Source organism: Dasypus novemcinctus, chromosome 3 (genome assembly GCF_030445035.2).
Source record: "Dasypus novemcinctus isolate mDasNov1 chromosome 3, mDasNov1.1.hap2, whole genome shotgun sequence".
NCBI lineage: Eukaryota > Metazoa > Chordata > Mammalia > Cingulata > Dasypodidae > Dasypus > Dasypus novemcinctus.
The window spans coordinates 49,782,605-49,805,233 of NC_080675.1; the positions used below are offsets into that span (position 1 = coordinate 49,782,605).

Below are 22,629 nucleotides of genomic sequence, written 5' to 3' on the forward strand. Positions count from 1 at the left end.
AGGAAATCCAGGCTGCCCAGGAAGACCTGATGCAGCAAGATGACGCAACAAAAAGAGACACGAAGCATACACAGAAGAACACACAGCAAATGGACACAGGAGACAACCCAGGGGGGAAGGGGAGAAAAATAAGTCTTTAAAAAAAAAATAAAACAGTCAACTCAAAGTGGTCCAAAGACCTAAATACAAGAATTAGACCTAAGAAGCTCAAAATGGTTCAAAAAACTAAATTTAAGCGTTAGAACCAGGGAAGTGAACTTGGCCCAGTGGTTAGGGCATCCGTCTACCACATGGGAGGTCCGCGGTTCAAACCCCAGGCCTCCTTGACCCGTGTGGAGCTGGCCCATGAGCAGTGCTGATGCGCGCAAGGAGTGCCCTGCCATGCAGGGGAGTCTCCCGCGTAGGGGAGCCCGACACGCACAGAGTGCACCCCATAAGGAGAGCCACCCAGCGTGAAAGAAAGTGCAGCCTGCCTAACAATGGCGCTGCCCACACGGAGAGCTGACACAACAAGATGACGCAAGAAAAAGAAACACAGATTCCCGTGCCACTGACAACAACAGAAGCGGACAAAGAAGAAGATGCAGGAAATAGACACAGAGAACAGACAACCGGGGTAGAGGGGTGGAGGGGAAGGGGAGAGAAATAAATAAATAAATAAATCTTTTTTTTAAAAAAAGAGTTAGAACTAATAAACTCGTAAAAGAAAATGCAGAGAAGCATCTTTAGGACTCTGTGTTAGGCAATGGTTTCTTAGACGTTACACACAGAACATAAGCAACAAAAGAAAAAATTAGATAAACGGGGCCTCATCAAAATAAAAACTCTTGTTCCTCAGAGGAGTTTATCCTGAAAATAACCTACAAAATTGGAGAAAATATTTGGAAAACACAAACCTGAAAATGGTTTGCTTTCCAGAAAGAAATCCTTTCACATAACAATGAAAAGATAAACAGCCCAATTAAAAATAGGCATCAATAGACATCAATAGACTCCCCAGAAAAGATATACAAATGGCCAGAAAACACATGAAAAGATGATCAACATCATTAGCCATGAGGGAAGTGCAAATCAAACCCATAATAAGATACCATTCCACAGACATTAGAATGGCTATTTTTTTAAAAATGGAAAAATTACAAGTGGTGGAGAGGAAAATTACAAGTGGTAGAGAGGATACAGAGAAACAGCAACACTCATTCATTGCTGGTGGCAATGTAAAATGGTGCAGCCACTGTGGAGTTTGTCAGTTCCTCAGAAAGCTAAGGATAGAACTACCATATAACCCCATACAACCCGTAATCCCACTAATCAGTATATATCCAAAAAAACTGAAAGCTGGGGCTCAAACTGGTATTTGCACACCAATTTTATAGTGGCATTATGCACAACTGCCAAAAAATGGAAGCAACCCAAAAGCCCATCAACCAATGAATGGATACACAAAACGTGGTAATATATTCAATGAAATATTATTCAGCCTCAAAAAGGAATGAAGTTCTCTGATCCATGCAACAACACTGATGAACCTTGAAGACATCATGTAGAGTAAAATAAGCCAGACACAAAAGGACAAATATTGTTTGAACTTGCTGATTTGAAGCAATTAGAATAAGCAAACTCAAAGAGTCAGAATCTAGAATACAGGTTATCTGGGCACAGAGCAGGCATAGGGAATGAGAAGTTAAGTCAAAATGTACAGGGTTCCTATACAGCATAATGGAAATGTTTGGTAATGGATGGTGGTGATGGTAGCATAACATTGTGAACACAATTAATAGCACTGAAATATAAATATCTGAATGTCAGTAACAGGGAAAATGCTAGACTGTATATGTGGTAACAGAATGAATATTTTTTTAAAAAATCAATGGTAACTACAATACACAAGCAGTAATCCCTAAATCAAACTAGGGACTATAGCTAATAGTACAATTACAAAAAAATATGCTTCCATTAATTCTACCAAATGTTCCACACCAATGCAAGGTGTTGGTGTTGGGTTAGTATATGGGAATCCCATATTTTATGTAAGACTGTTCTATAAACCCACAACTTCTCTAATGACAAAATTTTTTTAAAATTAGAATTTAAAAAATGTACAGAGAGATCTAGAAGAACAACAACAATAAAACCTTCCATCTGGTAGAAGCTCAATTATCATGAGAGGAAAAATTTAATGGTAAACTCAATAATTACAGATGTAATTAAAACTACCTTATAATTATAGATTTATACATGGTAAAGTAGGCAAAATTCAAAACTACAAGAACAAATAATCTTGGTTTCTTATGGTATCAATCTACTGAAAAGATGTTACTCTACTAGAATGTTTAGAAGAGTTAAAAACAACATTTGGTAGACAATTTACTACTGATTTAAACTTTTCATTAAATAGATCTTAGAAATCAGTCACCTTAAATTCTAAGTGAAATTTATCTTTTTATACATTTTTTATGCTCTAAAAACTTTATGATAAATTTAATCAATGTAAAATAACCATTTATGTCATTTTTTAATTTAGAAGACAAAGGTAATAGCAATACAGTAGATTAAATATAATCACAGGTAATTCAAACCTCTTCCTTTAAAAATCAAGAACAGAGTCATCAAATTGGATTACTATTTTTGAAAATTTTCAAATAAAGCAAATCTTATTTCTGCCATTATGAATAGGATGGTACAATAGCCTTGAAGAAAAAGGAATAGTAGCTAATTATTTTATAACAATCACTTGGGCCTTTATCTGGTTACAGTTTAGCTCAGATGTTGACCTGCATTTAGTCTAGTACCAAAAGCCAACAGAAAAACCTATTGTATTTTCTGAAAGATTTAATGCCATTTAAGTACAATTTTGAAGTCTTTTTGAATTACAGAATTTATAATTAAAGCCCTTAGGGCTTTCTCACCCTTTTAACGTAAGTATTCTTTCCACCAAAAGAATAATCTGTTTATTATAAAACTAGGAACAAACATTTGAGCTAATCCCTGGGGCTAAAAGAAACAAGAAATTTTATGTATATATTGTTATATCGATGGAAAAGAGTCTATTGTTAATGCTATAAGAAAGTTCATCTTCATTTATGCTCCTTCTTTTGCAAATTTTCATGTCATTATTCATAATTGTAATTTTTAAAAATTTTTATGTTTGTGATGTTCAAAGGATTCATAATGAAATATATATAATGATATGACCTCACTCTCCAATTCATGAATCCTCAAACACTGACCCTTTAGCATGAAACTGCTATCAACTCTATTCCTCTCACTTTAGACTTAAACATCATCAATAGCACACCCTTCTGCCTGTAAGATTGAGTTCAAGCTTCTTTAAGACCCTTAAAAATATGGCCCCCAACAATTCTTTTCTCTTATCTTCCACTCTTACACCAATCAGCAGTCCATTTCCTAAACTCTACTAACTATTCTCTGAATCTACCAAGAAATTTCACAGGCTCTGAGAGTCAGAAAAACCCATGTTCAAAACGTGGCTCCATTATTTACTAGCAATGTGATCTTGCATACAACACTTAACCTCTCTGAGTCTCTTCTCTATATGCAAAATAGGAATAAAAATGCCACTTCAAGCTCTTGGTAACATTAAATGAGATTATGTGCATAAAACTCAGTCTAAATGAGATTATGTATATAGAACAGTAGGTGCTTGTTAAATTAATATTTTATACTTTTCGTCAGCACAGAGATAACCAATACAGATATCACAAACACCTATTATCATCTTTAAAAGTATGAATAAAACACAAAATAGGTAACTATATAAACAAAAATTTAAGGGGAAATTTTATTTATACAATAATCAAAAAAATGCCACACAACTAAGTGGTGGAACTACATTTTAACAACACAAAAGATTCACACCTAAAATCTTTACTTCATCCCTCATTTCTACATATGCCTCACTAAACAATAAAAAATACTGCCTATCCTACAGCTTTTATTATCTAAATTAATACCATACAACTGCCCATGATCAGAATATTTTAATTCATCCTTGCCTGATCCTTCTCACTTCCTACATAAATCAGTTACTTGAATACTCTGTCTCTAAAACATTCCATTAATCTATCCTCACTGTCATTACCCTTCTCCAAGCCCTCACTATTTTTCATTCAAATAATTACAATGGACCCTTAAAAGTTTCCCAGCCTCAATCATCTCCTCTAGAATGTCACTCAAATGTCTGAGTTTCCCCAAACTACCACTCTATTTCCCAGTGCTGAATTAATTGCTTTTTTAATCTGTATTCCTATAGTACATTATAAATGCCTACTCTATAAGACTTACCACATTACATTATAGAAATTAGAATACCTAATTATCTCACACTTTAGAGCCTAAGCTTATTGTGGGCAAAGATCATAAATGCCCAACATGAGAAGTTCACATAGTACAACAAATAAATATTTCCTGGAATGAGCTAAAGTTCATAAAATAAACTATATGCCCATGAGCCTAGGTCCCAAACATTAGCAATTTCTTCAAATACAGTAGAATTTCTTATTATCCAACATGACCCAGATTAGTACTTGATTACTTAGAAAAGTCTGTTAAAGGAGGGAAACAAACATAATTCCCAAACATTTTATTTTAATTTAAAACATACAGTAAGTATACAGTTATTCTCTAACTTAATGTCATACATCCAAGGTCTAGCCTTGAATTGGAGTTGTACTTCTTCCTTTTATAAGCCATACCCATCACCTATATTGTTCAGTTTATATGTTTTTTTAAGCAGAACAAAAACCTGAGAAGCAGAATCCTTACAGAGTTCTGCAACTTTTCCTCAACTAGTTAAATTGCATAATTACAAAAGTAAATACAACTGGCATAAAAAGATTTGGTTACCAATGCAACTAACTGTTGGTATATAACTGAACTAGTGAGAAAAGTACAGAAGTGTACTTGACAACAACTTCTACTGAAAAGCATTTATGGGAAACAGATGTGGCTCAAGTGATAGACCTTCCACCTATCATATGGGAGGACCTGGGTTCGATACCTGGGGCCTCCTGGTGAAAAAGAAGAAGAGAAAGCATTCCTGCGCAGTGCACCAGTGCCCACAAGGTGAACACAAGTGCCTGTGTGGTAAACCAGCACCCGTGTGAGTGCCTGCATGGTAAGCACAAGTACCCACGTGGTGAATGCAGAACCCATGCAGTGATCCAGTGTCTGCAAGAGTGCCTGTACAAGTGCCCACATGGTGAGCCAGTACCTGCGCAAGTGAGTCACACAGCAAGATGATGCCACAAAAGAGAGACAAGGGGAGAATCAAGGTGAAACGCAGAAGAAACCAGGAACTGAGGTGGCGCAATTTACAGGGAATCTCTCTCCACATCAGGAGTCTCCAGGATCGAATCCCAGTGAATCCCAGAGGAGAGAAAATGAGAAGACAACACAGACAGCAAAAACAAAAGGGCAGGAGGAGGGGAAGGGGGGGAAATAAATAAATCTTTTTTTTTTAAAGGCATTTATTATGCATTCATTGTGTTTGGGCTTCAGTCAGTACATTTTATGGAAAGACTAGGGGATGTCAATTACTACAGTGACTCAATTAAGCGGAGGTTGGTTAAGAAAGCTTCAACATACTGCAACATAAGACAATCCTTCCTGGATATACAAAAGAGCAAAATCACTTTCAAATTAAATGTTTGGGCCACAGTTTCCTTACCTAATAAGGAGAATAATAAGGAATTAACACACAATGAGTATAAGATTTCTGTTTGGGGAAATGGGAAAAGTCCAGTTATTGGATGGTGGTGAGGATGATACAACATTGTGAATGTGATTAATCCTGTTAAATGGATATGTTTGGGAATGACTGAGAAGGCAAAGTACGTTGTATACATCGTTCTACAATAAAAATAAAGAGCAACTAAAGAGACAATCAAAATTAAATGCAATACATAAGACTGGACTGAATCTAATAAATGAAGGAGAAGAGGCCCCAAAGGATATATTAGGACAAACAGAAAAACTGAAAGCTTTATATCAATGTTAAAGTTCTTGAACTTGATAGCTGTACTTAAGGTAATTTACATAAAAGAAATGTTCATGGCCCCAAAGGATATATTAGGACAAACAGAAAAACTGAAAGCTTTATATCAATGTTAAAGTTCTTGAACTTGATAGCTGTACTTAAGGTAATTTACATAAAAGAAATGTTCATGGAAGTATTATGTTCAGTAAGCATAACATATACAACCTACTCTCAAATGTTTAGAAAATCAATAGATAATATGCAGACAATAAAGATAGGAAGAACAGCAAATGTGACAAAACGTTAAAATTGGTGGGTCTAGGCATTGGGGGGGGGGGGGTTGGTATGCCAGAGTTCTCCATATGGTTTTGTATTATTTTTGCAAGTATCCTATAAATCTGAAATTATTTCAAAATGAAAAGTTAAAGGGGAAAAAAAGACCTTGGTAGTTCATTCATTGGGTCTCTGTCTTCTTTGCCCATCAGTTTATTTTAGCCTTCCCCACAGTCTGCTTGTACTTGTGAACATGTATTCAACTTGCCCTACAACATCTAGAATCTCCTTTCCCTTTATAACCAGCCCAGACTTTTGACTAATCATATTGCTTTAGAATAAAGGTAAACAGTTTTTCCTGTTTGCTTTCCAATTGCTTGTCCTACACTAAATATTGATATATAGCCAGATTTCTACATACCTATATACTTACATAATTCTTCTGGATTTCTTTTTGGTTTGTCTTCTCAATCTAATCCTAACTTTTCCACTTTACCATGGCACTCCCAAGTCTACCATCTTTTCCACTAAAATCTGGTAGCTAAGATTACATACACAGTGCATTAAGCATTATGAAAAAAACTGTGATACTAAGGCACTAAAAAATCTCAGACAAAACCTAAATTATATTCTATGCATGCTATTTGCAATGGCATAAAAATGAACTTAGACATTTTAGAAAAGTTTCGATAACAACTGACACAAAAAGATCTTTTCAGTTAATCAAGACATTAAAGGAATTAGGATATTCTGTTTCTCAGGAACTAGGTTTTCTAAAAGTTTAGCCTATATAAACTTCCTAAAGAATGGTTAATTTTATTATAATCATATTCTAAATATGAAATAATGTGGGTATACTTTGGCTTTTAAGTTTGAGAAAAGAATAAAAAAGGTAATTGATCTTCAAAGCCTCTAATTTTCACAGTCTAAAACCCATGTGTCACTTCCAAAAGTGTACTTTGTAATAACTATGATAACTTTTTTAAATGACATTAATTTTTTAATAGATGTATACCCACTTTCAGGCTTTTGAAATCTTATTCAAGAAAACAGAAGCAATACTTTTCTTTGACAAAAACACCCTTTGACTAATCAATTCAGAAAGAAAAGGTAGCAGGATTATTCCAACCCCTGATTCCCAGATAACACAGAATCCTCTTTAACAATTAACTGCTTCAAAGTATTTTCAAACTACTGTATGCATAGAATTGATGATATTAAATGATGATAAACCACATGTGGCTCTAGTCACCATGCATAAAGCTAAAAGAAATCCTATAGAAAAAATTATGAATATTACTTTCTTTTGTTTAGACCATTCTAATACTTCAATACACAAGAGATTAGCCTTTCGTCCCAGCAATAAAATGATGTTACTCTAACCATCGCATTTTTCCTAAGACAAAATGTTTAGTACTTAAACATGCCCTTTACTTATGTATGCTTCAAATCTGACAAACATGATCTAAGCTCAAGAAAAAGTAATTACATAAACATCAACTATCACAACAACACCTATTAAGGATTTTTATGTGAGACATTCTCATAGTCTTCTAAAAGATAAAAGCACTAGGTCTCATTGGGTAGCACATCAGAGTGTGAGCTTTAAAAACATACCAATTTCTTCCACTTCTTCCAGGAAATCATTATATTCTCTTAGACTGGGAAAGTCTTCTTCTCTTTTATTGTATCTTTAAGACAAGAAAAAATTAACGTATTACACATCATTTGCTTCCAATATTATCTAATTGGTTTATTTGTTCTTACCTATTTCATATAAGATACATTGAAAAGGATTGCTTACTGTGTTAAACATTGTTTTCCTGACACCAGATTTTTAACTATCAATAATGCTGCTTTTAAAATCTTATGGGGAAAGTGGACATGGCTCAACTGATAGAGTGTCCGCCTACCATATGGGAGGATCCAGGGCTCGATACCCAGGGCCTTCTGACCCGTGTGGTGAGCTGGCCCATGTGAAGAGCTGCCACCTGCAAGGAGTGCTGTGCCACACAGGGGTGCCCCCATGTGAGGGTGCCCACATGCAAGGAGCATGCCCTGCAAGGAGAGCTGTCCCGTGTGAAAAAAAGCACAGCCCACCCAGGAGTGGAGCCGCACACATGGAGAGCTGACACAGCAAGATGACACAACAAAAAAGAAAAGAGACACCATTTTCTGGTGCCACCAAGGGTGCAAGTGGACACAGAAGAATGCACAGCGAGTGGACAAAGCAGACAATGGGGGGGGGAGGGAGAGAAACAAATCTATAAAAAAAAAATCTTATGGGAGCAGATGTGGCTACAGCGACTGAGCACCTGCTTCCCACATGGGAGGTTCCAGGTTTGAAGGAAACAAACATGAAAACCAACTCAAGGGAGCCAATTTGGCTCAGTGGTTGAGTGCCGGCTTCTCATATATAGGTCCTGAGTTTAATCCCCAGTCCCAGAATCTTTAAAAAAAAAAAAATCTTATGACTACACAGAAGGCGTAAAATCAGGATAGAATGGTTCAAAATGTACAATCCATACAATCCTTCTAAGGCTTAGGAGCTTGAAGTTCTGCAAAATGAATTTAAAGTCAATTATTAGATATTATGATTTGCATTTCTTATAGAATGACTAAACTAAAAAGTAATTCAAAAGAAACTTTCCTTTTTTTGATAGTTACATTCTAAAGAATGCTATATCAGGAAAATATGTAAATATTGTAATGTACTGGTGAAGAATTAGAAAACTGCAAAGACTTAACAGTAAATGATCAGAATCAGAGCAGACTACCTCCCAGAAGTAATCCAAATAATGAAAGAACAGATTGAGGCATTCATAAAGTAACAATGGTTACGCATCTACAAAGAGGCTGTTAAAACACTAGTGACCTGGCTTGAAACGTATTCCACATACAAAAAATTTTAACTTAAAAAAATATATGTATTATTTATTTTAATTTCACAAACAAGGATAAGGTGGCACAATAAAAGGACAGATAAAATGAAACCTAAGGGAAGTGGATTTGGCTCACCTGATAGAGCGTCCACGTACCACATGGGAAGTCCAAGGTTTAAACCCAGGGCCTCTTGACCTGTGTGGAGCTGGCCCATGCACAGTGCTGATGCACTTGTACAAGGAGTGCTGTGCCACGCAAGGGTGTCCCCCGCGTAGGGGAACCCCAGACGCAAGGAGTGCACCTGTAAGGAGAGCTACCCTGCACATAAAAAAAGTGCAGCCTGCCCAGGAATGGTGCCACACACACAAACAGCTGACACAGCAAGATGACGCAACAAAAAGAGATGCAGTTTCCCAGCGTCACTGACAAGAATACAAGTGGACACAGAAGAACACACAGTGAATGAGAGCAAGACAACTGGCAGGGCAGGGGTGGGAGGAAGGGGAGAGAAATAAAGAAAATAAATCTTTAAAAAAAAAAAAAAGAAAAGAAAAGAAACCTAATGTTACTACCAAACAATAAAAAGAGTAACTAAATTGTACAGGGAAAAGAGAGTATAATACATATATACCAAATATATATGTATACATTTGGGGAATAAATTTTAACTTACACATGATTTTCTCTAACAGCTTTCAAATCTCAGTTGAAATGGTACCTCCTCAGAACAAACTCAGTCACTAACTTCATAGCCCTTTCCTCAATTTATATCATATAGTTGTTTTGTTTGCCTTTTTGTCTCTTTGCTATCTACACTACTATAACATAAACCTGTTGAGGGTTGGGTTGATAGCTCTTTCACTTATCATTTCATACATAGTTCCTAACATGCCTAACACAGTATTTGCACACAGTAGGTAGGACTCAATATATATTTGCTAATTAAAGAATAAACAGCAAATGTGAAGCCATCAATCAGGAGAATCTACTCTTTTCTAACAACGGTTAGTAAATAGTATTACCAGAAGCTGAATTCTCTCTCTAAAGAAATTATTCATCTCTACATCACAATATAACTATGAAGGGGGGGAACCCACTCAAAACAGAAATGTATGTGATTACTCCTTTTGCTTCAAATGTGTTCGCTGATATATCTGGACCACCTAGAACAATACCTGCCACAGAGCACACACTTAATAAATTTTTGTTGAATGAAAAGATAGATGAATTTATAATTACCCACTAGGGAATCTGTTCACATTTATAACACCAAACAATGAGAGCAATTATTGAAATCATTGTTAAAAGTTCTCTTAATCATTCAAGCAATAATACTTACATCTTTAGCACTTTTTTTCGAATCTCAACCTCTTTGTCAACAGTTGGATCCTCAAAGAGTTGTACCCTGAAGTTGCTCTTTCTAAGTGGAGTGCCACACTCAGGACAATTTCCAGCTCCTCGCACAAAGAGTAAATCCACACAACTTTCACACCTGTAAGGATAAGAATACAACACAACATTTAAGGTAGTAAGCAAATCTGCAGCAAGTGAGGTAGTATTCAAATCTGCAGCAAGTTTGCATATAGTGTGCCAATCCTTTTGATGATTATGATTTTTAGCATGAAAACCAGTCCTTGCTACTTAAGATCTTACCAAAAACCTTTTGGCAGATTTTCATTTTCATTTGGAGCTTACTTTTCAGACACAGGTGTCCCAAAGGAAACCAGTTAAGTTTTACAAATTAAATTTATCAATTAAAACAAATTGAGTGGGAGGATTAGGGGGATTCAAGAGGCAGCAGGATAGGGAGAAGTCAAAGAGACACGTAAAGGAGTGATGGTCATCTCCACTCGTAGCCCAGTATCACCTGTAGACCTGGACAAGAGAAGACTCTGCTAGGAGTACTGCACTTTACAGGGCTCTTCCTATCACAAGCACTAAAATGAAGGCTTTTTTTATGTTTCTGCTTTGTAAGAAAAATTTTTTGAAAGTTCAGTAACCAATTGAACGAACAGGAATTACAAGGGGGAGTTGCTAGCTGAAAAACTTCCCCACCTCCCTATGCCAGAGGATGCAAAACAGAGTGCCCTAGCATGTGTGGAGAAAGGAGAAAATCACCACAGCTTTTGTCTTGAAAAATCCTAGAAAGATGGACTACTTAAAAAACCTATAATCATTTAAAGATGGCTGCCCCAAATCTACCAATCCAGGTTTCCCAAATAATTGCGTCCCCTCGTTCTTTTCTTCTTGGGTATATATAGTTGGAAAGGGCCTAGAACGTCCTGGAAGTCTTCAGTTGGAAAAGTAAGGAGCGGGAGAGGAGAAAGTCTCTGTTATCAGATTCCTCGGGCTTGAGGCGTTCACAGTTCCTCTATTGTTTTAGGTAGTTTAGGCACCACCCAGGCATCTCTGCCCTGCACCAACAGAACCATGTGACCATTCAAACCAGCAGTGGGAAAACTGGCTGGGAGGGGAGAGGCGCTTCTTTAGACTCCAGGTCTCGAGGGCACATGCTGCTGTTCAGGATGCACCATGGGAATACAGGCTGGGCCAACGACATAGCTTGATTTATAACTTTTAAACATTTAAACTGTTGGTATCTTGTCCAATTGCATTCTTGCCCAACTTCACATGCATAAGGACCACGCCAGCCCTAATTACTCCTATTACCCTGTTTTACATTCTTCGTAACACTGAGCAATATGTGAAACTATATTCTTTTTGCTTTATGTGTTGATTTTCTGTCTTCCTCACTAAAATGAATATTCCATGAAAGCCAAGAGTTTGGCCTATCTTATTCTCTATTCCCAGTGATATTAAAGAAAGTACTCAATAAATTTTACTCAAGAAAGAAATATAAGACAGAGGGGGAAAGGAGAAATTCTAATAAATAAGGAAAAATTGATTCATTCCAAGTATGTATTTGACTTGTGGAGTAAGCTAAATGAGAAGAATTATACAGAAAAATAAGAATTTTTAAGGGGATTAGAAAAATACTAACACTGACCTTTGCATATTTCTATCTTTATAGTGTCATAAAAAAATAGCAAGAAAAAAAAATTTCCAAAGAGGAAGAGTAGAGATCACTGTTATCATTATGAACAAAACTTCAGAAAAACAAAACCTCAGAAAAACCACTTAGGGCTTAGAAGGCTGGGAGTGGCACAGCTATTCTCCGTGGGTAAAGAATTAAACCTAACCTCAGAATTTGAAAACAGAAATACTTTATAAATACACTAACTAAAGATATTTTTAAGCAAGGAGCCAATGGAAATATTTAAAACTATGGAGCCACAAATATCATTCTATATTTCAAAATCTTAGAGACTAGACTCAGTCAATGCTTCAGTTAACAATGTAATCTAAAACACTTCTAATATTTCTAAAAGTCATATTGTATATTAAACATTATTTGTTCACAATACATTGTACATCCCAGCTTTTTTTAAATCTGCTTTAAATCATAAGAATTTTAAATAGTATTAAAGAACTTTTTAAATGGTTTACTTTCTTATACAATTTTTCCATTCTTGATTTTAATTGCTGAAAGAACTACTCTTATTTTTTAAGCTCAAACAATATAGAAGTTTATAGAGAAAACCTGAAAGTCAAACTTGATTCTGTTCTTTATTTCTCTATCTCACTTCTAAGAGGTAACAAACTACCTGTCTAGTTTAGTGTTATATGGCCAGACCTTTTTCTACATGTTTACAAAATACAGACATGCAAAACCTAGTCATAAAAAGGCAACCAAATAAAAAGTAGTTATTTGCTGGTTCAGTTCATCTTGCAACAGAGCATCTGAAATAGTCACATGTGGGCAATCTTTTGCCTCCAGGAATTTTTTCAAACAAAACCTTATATTCCACAGAACAGAGGAAAAGTTGCTGAAAAATTCCAAATCCTTAGTCCTTACTCATTTCCAAAGAATGTTTATGGCTTTGTATTGTTTTTAAAAACCAGAATAGTGCCCACTCTCTTTTCTCTCTCAACTTATTTTCTTTTATCAAGAATATTTAACTGCTTATATTCCATTATCAAGATTTTTAATGTACTTGTTTACTTTACTTTTAAAAAGAGCAATTATATTCTATGAAGAACTTTAATAATTAAAAATTATTAAATTGATTTAGAAAGAGATGAAAATTTAGTCACAAATATTTAAGACAGTTTTGAAGTAATCTAGTTTTATCAGCTCTTTCCATTCTTCTTTAGTTCCTTGGATTCTGGAAACAATTTAAAACAGAAGATTATGGTCTTGAAAGATAAAGATAAAAAAGAAGTGATTTGTTTACCCATTAAATGAATTTTTATTCATACACTAAATTTTGTTCCACAGACACCTTTCCAATCAAAACAAAAGACCCTTACTAAGTCCATACTGTGTATTATTTAATATATATTTCACACCTACACCAACACGTCCCCACAATAATAAAGTTGTTTTTTTTTTTTCAATTCAAGCTCACAGACCCCTGGTTAAGAAGCCCTGCATTAAGTAGTTTCTTAACCCATGTGCACTTAATTCTGAGGGTAGGAGATAGATGTTACTAAATAAATTTTCCCTCCCAAACCACGCTAATTTTTCTGTACCAATGAATACTGATTGAAAAGCCTTGACTCTGAGCACTAAAACATTACAAATCTTAATTCATCTAAACAATTTGACAAAATCTTTGCACTAACAAAATTTTAGAGGTAGAAATAAACTCAATATTCATCTAGTTAATTAAGTTAATGAAATATTACCAACATCCAATATTGAAATATATTTCAGGATTCACAGAAACCCATGAAAAACAACACTTGTTGCACTTTAGAAAAGAAAGCCGTATTACAAATAAATTTTGTTCCAGCAATTTGTTTACAGATTGGGTACTTGGAACTCAGAATACATTTTCCCAAAGAAACTATTTTATCTTTGATGGTTAAATTTTCAACCAGATTAAACTAGTCCAAAGAAGATGAACAATGTATTAGGTTTTTTTCTTTCTTTTTGTTTCCCCTCTTCTTCCACCACAAGAGACTATGATAAAAAAAACTTTCAAATGGAAATTAGAATGAAGTAATAATATTCTAATGATTGTGGCCCCTAGGCAGTAGCTAATGAATTTGAATTTTCATCTTTTTAAAATGTGGGATTTTCAAGCTATTCATATTCACAAAGTTTTCTTGAGGATTTCAAAATTCTAAATTGAATTACTTTTGATAAAAGCAATATGCACTATTGATAAAAACAAATTACCTGCTTATATATAATGTGAATTTTAAGCTCATTAGTCATGGTATCTAATTAGCCCCCTTTCCTATAATAATCATTTCTCAATTATCTCAAAATCTAAAATAAGAATGTTTTATATATATATATATTTATGTGACACTCTCAACTTGAACCTTAATACATTTGCTGTTAAATTTTCAATCAGTTCTTTTTATACCTTTAGGTTAAATTAATATGAATGATTTTATAGCTAAAAGGAAATTCAGAATATACCTACTCCTAAGTCTAAGAAAAGAGATTTACAAATTATTGCAACAAAGTGTTTTGGGATATGATGGCAAAGAATTCATCCATGGTGGGATGGAAGCCTGCCCTATCAAGATGTCAGATTGAGATGCTTCAGGGTTCCATTTCCCCACACAAGCTTTGAACAACCAGCAAGACCGGAGAGAAACATCTTTCTCAAAGCTGCAGTAACAGGATGAGTGCCAAACCAAGAAAAATGTCAATTAACAACAGAAGAATCTACTGGCACTTTGGCTGACCCCTTCTCCAATCCTCACCATCTTGGCACAGAGCCAATTATGCTCTGCAGATTCTTGGCCCTGGTACCCAAGGGAACAGAGCAAATCTACATGCACATACTAGGAGTTTGCATGTCTGGCCTAATCTGTCTGGTGGTGGCCTGTGGATTCACTGTCCCAGAATTTGCCCTATGTGTAGAAGGCAGTTCTTGGAGCTCTCCTACAGAGACTGCTGTGGGAGAGCAGTCAAGTTGTGCTGCCTGGGGCAATAGATTGCTGTCTGGAGGACATACAGTGTAGTACCTGGAATTTGGGATGTGAGGAAATTGTTTCCTATAGAAAAGGGACATTTTTATCCATGTAATGGGGGAATTCCTAGGGCCACACACAAATGCCCAAGACTAGACGGATATTAAAAAAATATCAGGGAGCCCCTATGCTCCAGCCTGGAGCTCTTCTCTAAATTCAGTATATGAAAGGCCCTGAGAACACTTGCACTAATCAACTGCAAAGATTCAAAGGCTATAATTGATGTGTTTTGTTTTGTTTTGTTTTGCTTTGTTTTTGTTAGCTCCTGGCATTCTAGAATAGCTCTGTCATAACACTAGCTGGATATAAGCTTAAGGAACAGATGCCTCAGAGTCTAAATTCCAACAATAACATATTAAAATTTCAAAATATCCAAGCTTCAACAAAAGATTACAAAACATACAAAGAAACAGGAAGCAATGGCCCACGCAAAGAGAAGGACCATACCTGGGACATTTCAGACAAAAACTTTTTTAAAATCATCCTAAGTATGCTCAAAGATCTAAAGGAAAACACGTATAAAGAACTAAAAGAAATCAAGAAAATAATACATGAACACAAGAGAATATCAATAGAGAGATGGAGATTATGAAAAGGAATCAAACAGAGCTGAAGACCACAGTAATAGAAATTTAAAATTTCCTAGAAGGGTAAAATAGCAGTTTGGAGCTGGTAAAAGAAAGAATCAGTGAACCTGAAAATAAAGAAAACTGAAATCATCCAGTTGAAAGAATGAGGGAAAATGAAAAGAACACATAAAAAGTGTACCCACATACACATTGTGGGAGCCCCAGAAGGAGAAGAAAGAGAAAAAGAGGGAAAATATTCAAAGAAATAATGGCTGAAAACTTCCTAAATTTAACAAAAAGGTATTAATATAAATATCCAAGATGCTCAACAAACTCCAAACAGTTTTAAACCCAAATAGACCCACACCATGCCAAGTTATAATCAAACTTCTAAATGCCAAAGAAAAAATTCTGAAAATTTCAAAACATGTCACTTACAAGGAGCCTCAATAAGATTAAAAGCCAATTTCTCATCAGAAACATGTAGGCAAAAAGGCAGTGGGATAACATATTTAAAGGGCTGAAAGCAAAAAACTGCCATCCAAGAATTGTACATCCAGCAAAACTGTCTTTCAAAAATGAGTTTATTAGAGATTATGATATTCCCTGATAAACAAAAGTTGAGGGTCGTTGTCACCACTAGACTAGCTCTACAACAGATACTAAAAGTTCTGCAGGTTGAAAGGAAAGGATAATACACAACAGAATGAAGTTATATGAAGAAGTGAAGATGTCTGGTAAGGGTAACGACATGGGTAAATTTAAATGTCAGTACTAATATATTTTTGGTGTATAACTCCACCTTTTACTTGCTATAGGATATATAATATAAATGCAGAGAATGTAAAGATTAACAAGCAATTTGTGAAAAGAGCTACATAAAGGTGAAGGGATGGAGGGTAGAGGAATATAGTTTTCATATATTATTGAAATTAAGTTGGTATCAGAGCAAATGATATTACTATAAATTTAGGATGTTAAATTTAAGCCCCATGGTAACCACAAAGAAAATACTGGGCAATATACAAGCTTATAAAGAGAGAAATTAGAGTACCAGGTGTGGGTGTCAGGGGGAATACAGAGTTAATTGATAATGGGTTTAGGGTTTCTATTTAGGAACATGGAAAAGTTTTAGTAATAGAAGGTGGTGAGGTTACTGCACTATTATGAATATGATTAATCCCACTGCATGGTATGCTTAGGAACTGTTAAGATGGAAAAGTTTAAGTTGTATATGCTCCCACAATTTAAATAAAGACTAAAAAAAATTAGAAGTGATGTTCTAATTTTTAAAACAGCATAGAGACAGTAGATCTTAAGGGAACAACAAGAACAAAAAACACTTCATCCTCAAAATTAAAAAAAAAAACATTTATATTTACCCTTTTTTTCCCAATGACTTAGGACTCAGAATTAATACTTAATCAATCTTCTATTGGCTGTTACCATTTAGCAGAACAAATTTCAACTAACAGGCAAATGAAAACAATATAAGGTACAAATTCGATGAAAAGATATACAATGTTGCAGGTCTGGTTCTCCTCAATAATGACTTCTATTGCTTTAATCTTCACCTTAAGTTCATTTCTGAAGTAGAAAAATGGAGTTAAATAAACAAACACTGATGCTCAGGAAAAAAGAGTTAATCATTTGGTGTATTTATGCCAGGAAAACATGGACTCTCAAAAAATGGGTTTGTTTCCTACTTACAAAGAACAAGGACCATGGAATCCATCCAATTACCCTTTCTGTTCTCTAGCCAGGAAACTCCTAAGCCAAATTTAAATCTTTCATTGAATAAACCTGTATATATTTTCTAGAAAGAGGCTGAAAATGTATGAAGTATAAGGTATACAATATTAGGGGTCTTGTGATACAGACATTATTTTCCATACACTAAAGACACTAAGTATGGGGGGATTGAATAAATAATGTCAAGTCATAGAACTAGGAAGAAAGGACCATGGCCCTCTTCTCTTCATAGTCTACATTTTCTCCTTCAATCTTATTCTTTCTTACAACATTTAAATTGACCGACAATAGCAAAACCTGATGTCTACCTCTATCTAGCCCAAACATCTTTCCTAAATTCCTATCAGACACTGTGTACTGCACACCTCCCTTTGATATCCCACAGGATACCTCAAACTCAATATATCCAAAACCAAAATCTTTCCCTCCATGCAGGATATAAAGTGAGTAACACCAATATTGTGAATAAGAGCTCACAATACTCAACAGAAACAGAAAAAAACAAAACAAAAAACTCTAAAGGCATATTCTGGATACTATCATATGTCCACAACCAATGAGCAACAGCTCAACAAATTGTACTACACACTCTTGGCAAGTATTAACACATCATATGCCAAACACTCTAAGCCAAGAACAGTTCCACCATACTATTCTGAGCAGAGTATGTTCTGAAATATGTGGAGTCTAGTCTTCTATTCCCATTCCTTTGCCAGTGATAAACAGTTTTGACTCAGAACAGAAAATTCATTCTGAAAAGAATGTGTAGGTGATAGTGTTGGATGTTAAGATGCAAATTTTAGAAACTTCAAATATGGTTGAGGAAACAGGGCAAAGCTCAGTTAGGAACTGGAAGGAAAATCCTCAAATTTTATGAAGAGCTTCAGAAACAATACTGCAACCTGAGAGAACTGAGAAACAGTTAAATGAATGATAAAAGGGCATTCATAGCTTTGGAGAATTTAAAGAGAATAAAATGCCAATATGTCAAGCCAGGAATGAATCTCCACACAGACATTAGTATAACTCTAATTCAGAGAATGAAAATTTAACTAATACTCTGATTTCAAGAAATTCATGCATTTACCTTCAAAACTCTTCAAAGAGACTAAGTATGTATTTACTTAAGAAAGTCAAAGAAAAATATCTACAATTATATGAACAATATATTGTTTCTGCCTTTTCCCTGTTTTGCAATTCTAGGTGACTTCTCTTAATCCAAGCATTAAAAAGATTTGTAAAAATGTAAAACACAATGTGATCCATCTCAAATAATTTTTGTTTTCAGAAAATTTATTTTTCATAAAAATTTATGTTAGCATGTAATAGGTCTATTATTTTTTAAATGAATATTTTTAAATTTTCACAATTTTACTTTCCAATATGGTAAATATTAGCAAATACAACCTTCAAAAATGTTCTTGGGGGTCCTCAATAGTTTTTTTTCGTTTGTTTTTTTTTTGTTTTTTATTTATTTCTCTTCCTTCCCCGCCCCCCCCCCCCCCAGTTGTCTGCTCTATGTGTCCACAGGCTGTGTGTTCTTCTCTCGTCCACTTGTCAGTGATACTGGGAATCTATGTCTCTTAGTTGCATCATCTTGCTGCGTCAGCTCTCCATGTGTGTGGCACCACCCTAGGCAGGCTGCACTTTTTTCACTCTGGGCGGCTCTCCTTACAGGGCGCACTCCTTGCACATGGGGCTCCCCTACATAAGGGACACCCCTGCATGGCACAGCACTCCCTGCGTGACACAGCACTCCTTGCGTGCATCAGCACTGAGCGTGGGCCAGCTCATCACACAGGTCAGGAGGCCCTCGGTTTGAACCCTGGACCTCCCATATGGTAGGCGGACACTCTATCTGTTGAGCCAAATCCACTTCCCTCAATAGTTTTTAAGATTATAAAAGTTCCTTAATACCAAAAAGATTGAGGACCACTGTTATATGTAATCAACAAGCCACTTACAATGAAGAAATTAACACAAAAAGAATGCACTCATAATCAAAGTGATCTTCAAATCCAAACCTTCCAAATTTCTTATTCATCAATACAGAGTAACATCTTTTAATTTTTTCCCTCCATATCTATTGCTCTAGCTCTCTACTCATTTCTTATTTTGCTTTTCCTTGCTTTTCTTTTGATTAGAATTGTTGAATATTTGTCTAACTTTTATAATGTCCTCTCAAAGAATCCCTATAAAGAAATTTGGATTTCATGATTCTGTTGTTTTTGTTTTCCAATTCATTAAGTTTCTGCTCTTCTATTCATTATTTACTTTATTCAATTTTTCTTAATTATTTCTCAATTTAATGCTTTAGTTTATTTTCAATTTTTCTTTATTCATATCCATGAGTGAGTTTGTAGTTTTCAACTACTTTAAAGAATTCATAATAAAATATAATCCATTTTAAAAAACAACTTCCTATTTTTCTAGGTCAAGATTTATGAAACATCTATCATTATGACTTTTTAAAAATGGAATAAAATTAATAAGTAGTCAAGCTGCTACCTATTTCTATCAATTAGCCACCTGAATATTTACTGAACAGCCAGCTGGCTAATCAGGTACCTACTTCTTACTGTGCTAGGTATCTTGTCAAAAGGAAAGTTGTTCATTAGTTGGACCCATAAATGTTCAATAAGTTTAAAAATATACAGTCTCATGAACCAAAACAAGACAGTCCTTAATAGCACATAATTATAGACTAAAATTGTAGAATATATGCCATGAATACAAATGATCTATGAGTTCTATAAGACAGATTTGTGAGGGCTAACTATCGTTCTCCCTACCTCAATAACAATTCCAAAGACCCACCTAGAGAAAATGGGATTATTAAGGCAAAAACTGTATTTATTTTGTCACAGGTAATGTGTAACTCAACCTGAAATAGTCCTAAAAAATATAATATCATAACTTGACTATAAAAGTATGGAAATGGATAGAGTTGATGGTACCACATTACAGTGAGTAGAACTAATGCAGGTGTTTATAAATGGGATTGTGGCTCAAAAGGGTAGTCTAGGAATCATAAATGCAACTGAAGGAAAGCTAGAAAATAATCTAGGAACTGAATAACATAGTGAACCCAGAGGTGGATGAGAATTGTGGTTGGTGGTGCAAATATAAGAATGTCCTATGAACTAGAACAAACATACATCGTGATTGCAAGGTGGTAAGAATGTGCAGAAGCATGGGAAAAATACAATTAATGTAACCTATGGACTACAATCAGCAGCAATACTGTGATATTCTTGCATCAATGCCAAAAATGTACTGTGCTAATAATAGGGGGTATGGAAAAAATAAGCCAAATGTAGGCTATGGACCACAGTTAATGGTAACAATCTGATGTTATCATCTCATAATCTGTAACAAAAGTGTGGTGTGTTGGTAAAGAGGTGTTGATAGGAATTCTACACGTGTGCATGATTGTTTTATAAAAATAAAATATATTAAAATATATAATATTTTTATTGCTTAAATGCAAAATATGTCAAACTTTTGCTCTATATTTATTACATTTTCAAGTAGTCATCCCAATAGACAATAGGGAAAACGGAAAAACTTGAGACCTGTTCCTCAGATTGTTTTAAAAATTAAGTCATATTTTACCTTTTTATTTTTTTTCATTTTTCTCTTCATTTCAGTCATATTTTAAATTTGCAATTTTTTATTTTGCTAAATGGCAAAGACAATTTTTTTAATTGCATTAATGAAGAGGGAAAATTCAAAACCTTTTAAGAAATCAAATGACCATAACAAGCTACTTAATTAAAAGAACCTAAAACAGTCTCTGGCACACAGCAAAAGTTCAGTTAAGTGTTAGCTATTATAGCCACATATATCAAGTCCTTCCCACCTGACCAAACAATTCTTAAAATTTCTCAGAGAATTTTAAGAAATTTTAAGAAAGAATATTACCTGCTTGTCATTTAGGTCTGCAGCAACCTCCAATGCACTAAGCATTTTAATAGACACTATTTGAATTCTGGTGTTTTTAGAATATTAATGCATATTTTTCCAATTTTATGGATTTCACGGGCATTAAGAGGAAACATATGTTTCTCAAAAGCCACTAAAAATTAAAGTAAAAACAACTACTTGTAGTAAACTTTTTAAATATTAAAGGCTAAGCATTACTTCTGATAACAAGAGTTCTTGAGTTGTTCAAGAGAAAGTTTACAGCAAACGTATAAACAGAACTTGCAGAGAATGAGACAGTAAATTTACTGGCACCATTAATAAAAGCCAGCTTAGTGATCTAGTTATTCAAACATATGTAGCCAACAGAATTTTTTTTTAATTAAAAAAAAAACCTAAAGATGCAAATATCTAAAGAATTAGAATTCAATATGAAGAAGAAAAATTCAAAAAGGTTAGAACTGATACCTGAGTTTACATCATCAAAACTCTGAAGAAAGATTTGTTTGTTTCAAAAGGACACCATGGCTTAGCAAAATCACTGCTTACCTTCTAGAATTTAAAGCAAAGTGAACTATGTCTTGAGATGTGCTCATTGCTGTTTTGAAAGTAATTCTAAAGATAATCTATATATTAACAATGACTTTTTCTTCAAATACACATTATTTTTAAGACAATGAACAAAATAGTTTTGCAAAAGATAACCTGTACACCTTTGTAATGTGAAATAAAATATACTTTTTGCTCCATATAAAATACTGATCACCAGCTAAAATATGCAATATTCTAAACACTAAATTCTCCACTGATAACTTATTACATTTAATTTTACAGATAAAAGATATATAAACAGACAGTGGGCACAAACAAGGGGGTGGGAAAGAAATATTTTTTTAAAAAACAAAGTTATATATTCTTAGTATAAGATGAAGTTCTATATATTAATGTAACATTTTGAATGAAGGATGAAAATCCTGGAGTCTAAGATTGGCTAGCTACAGGGGTTATCTTTTGCCTAGCTCCCCAGTATTACACTAATAGAACTACAAATTTACCAGCAATGCAATTTGGGTGGGCTTGATCTCATATTCCCAAATCTGAGGTGGATATTGACTGGTTTAAGCCAATCAGTGGTTGCCATCCTCCTGACAATGGTTGGTTCAGAGATAAGCCAAC

General features: G+C 34.6%; 1 protein-coding gene across 1 annotated transcript in view; it reads right to left on the bottom strand.

Annotated features, from left to right (window-relative positions):
• MNAT1 (MNAT1 component of CDK activating kinase) overlaps positions 1–22,629 on the bottom strand; it is a 291,203-nt gene that overhangs the window by 177,596 nt on the left and 90,978 nt on the right. The window contains exons 2-3 of the mRNA XM_058293326.2: positions 10,494–10,646; positions 7,889–7,962 (exon numbers count right to left, since the gene is read on the bottom strand). Coding sequence (XP_058149309.1) covers positions 7,889–7,962; positions 10,494–10,646 — 227 coding nt within the window. The remainder of the gene's footprint in view (positions 1–7,888; positions 7,963–10,493; positions 10,647–22,629) is intronic.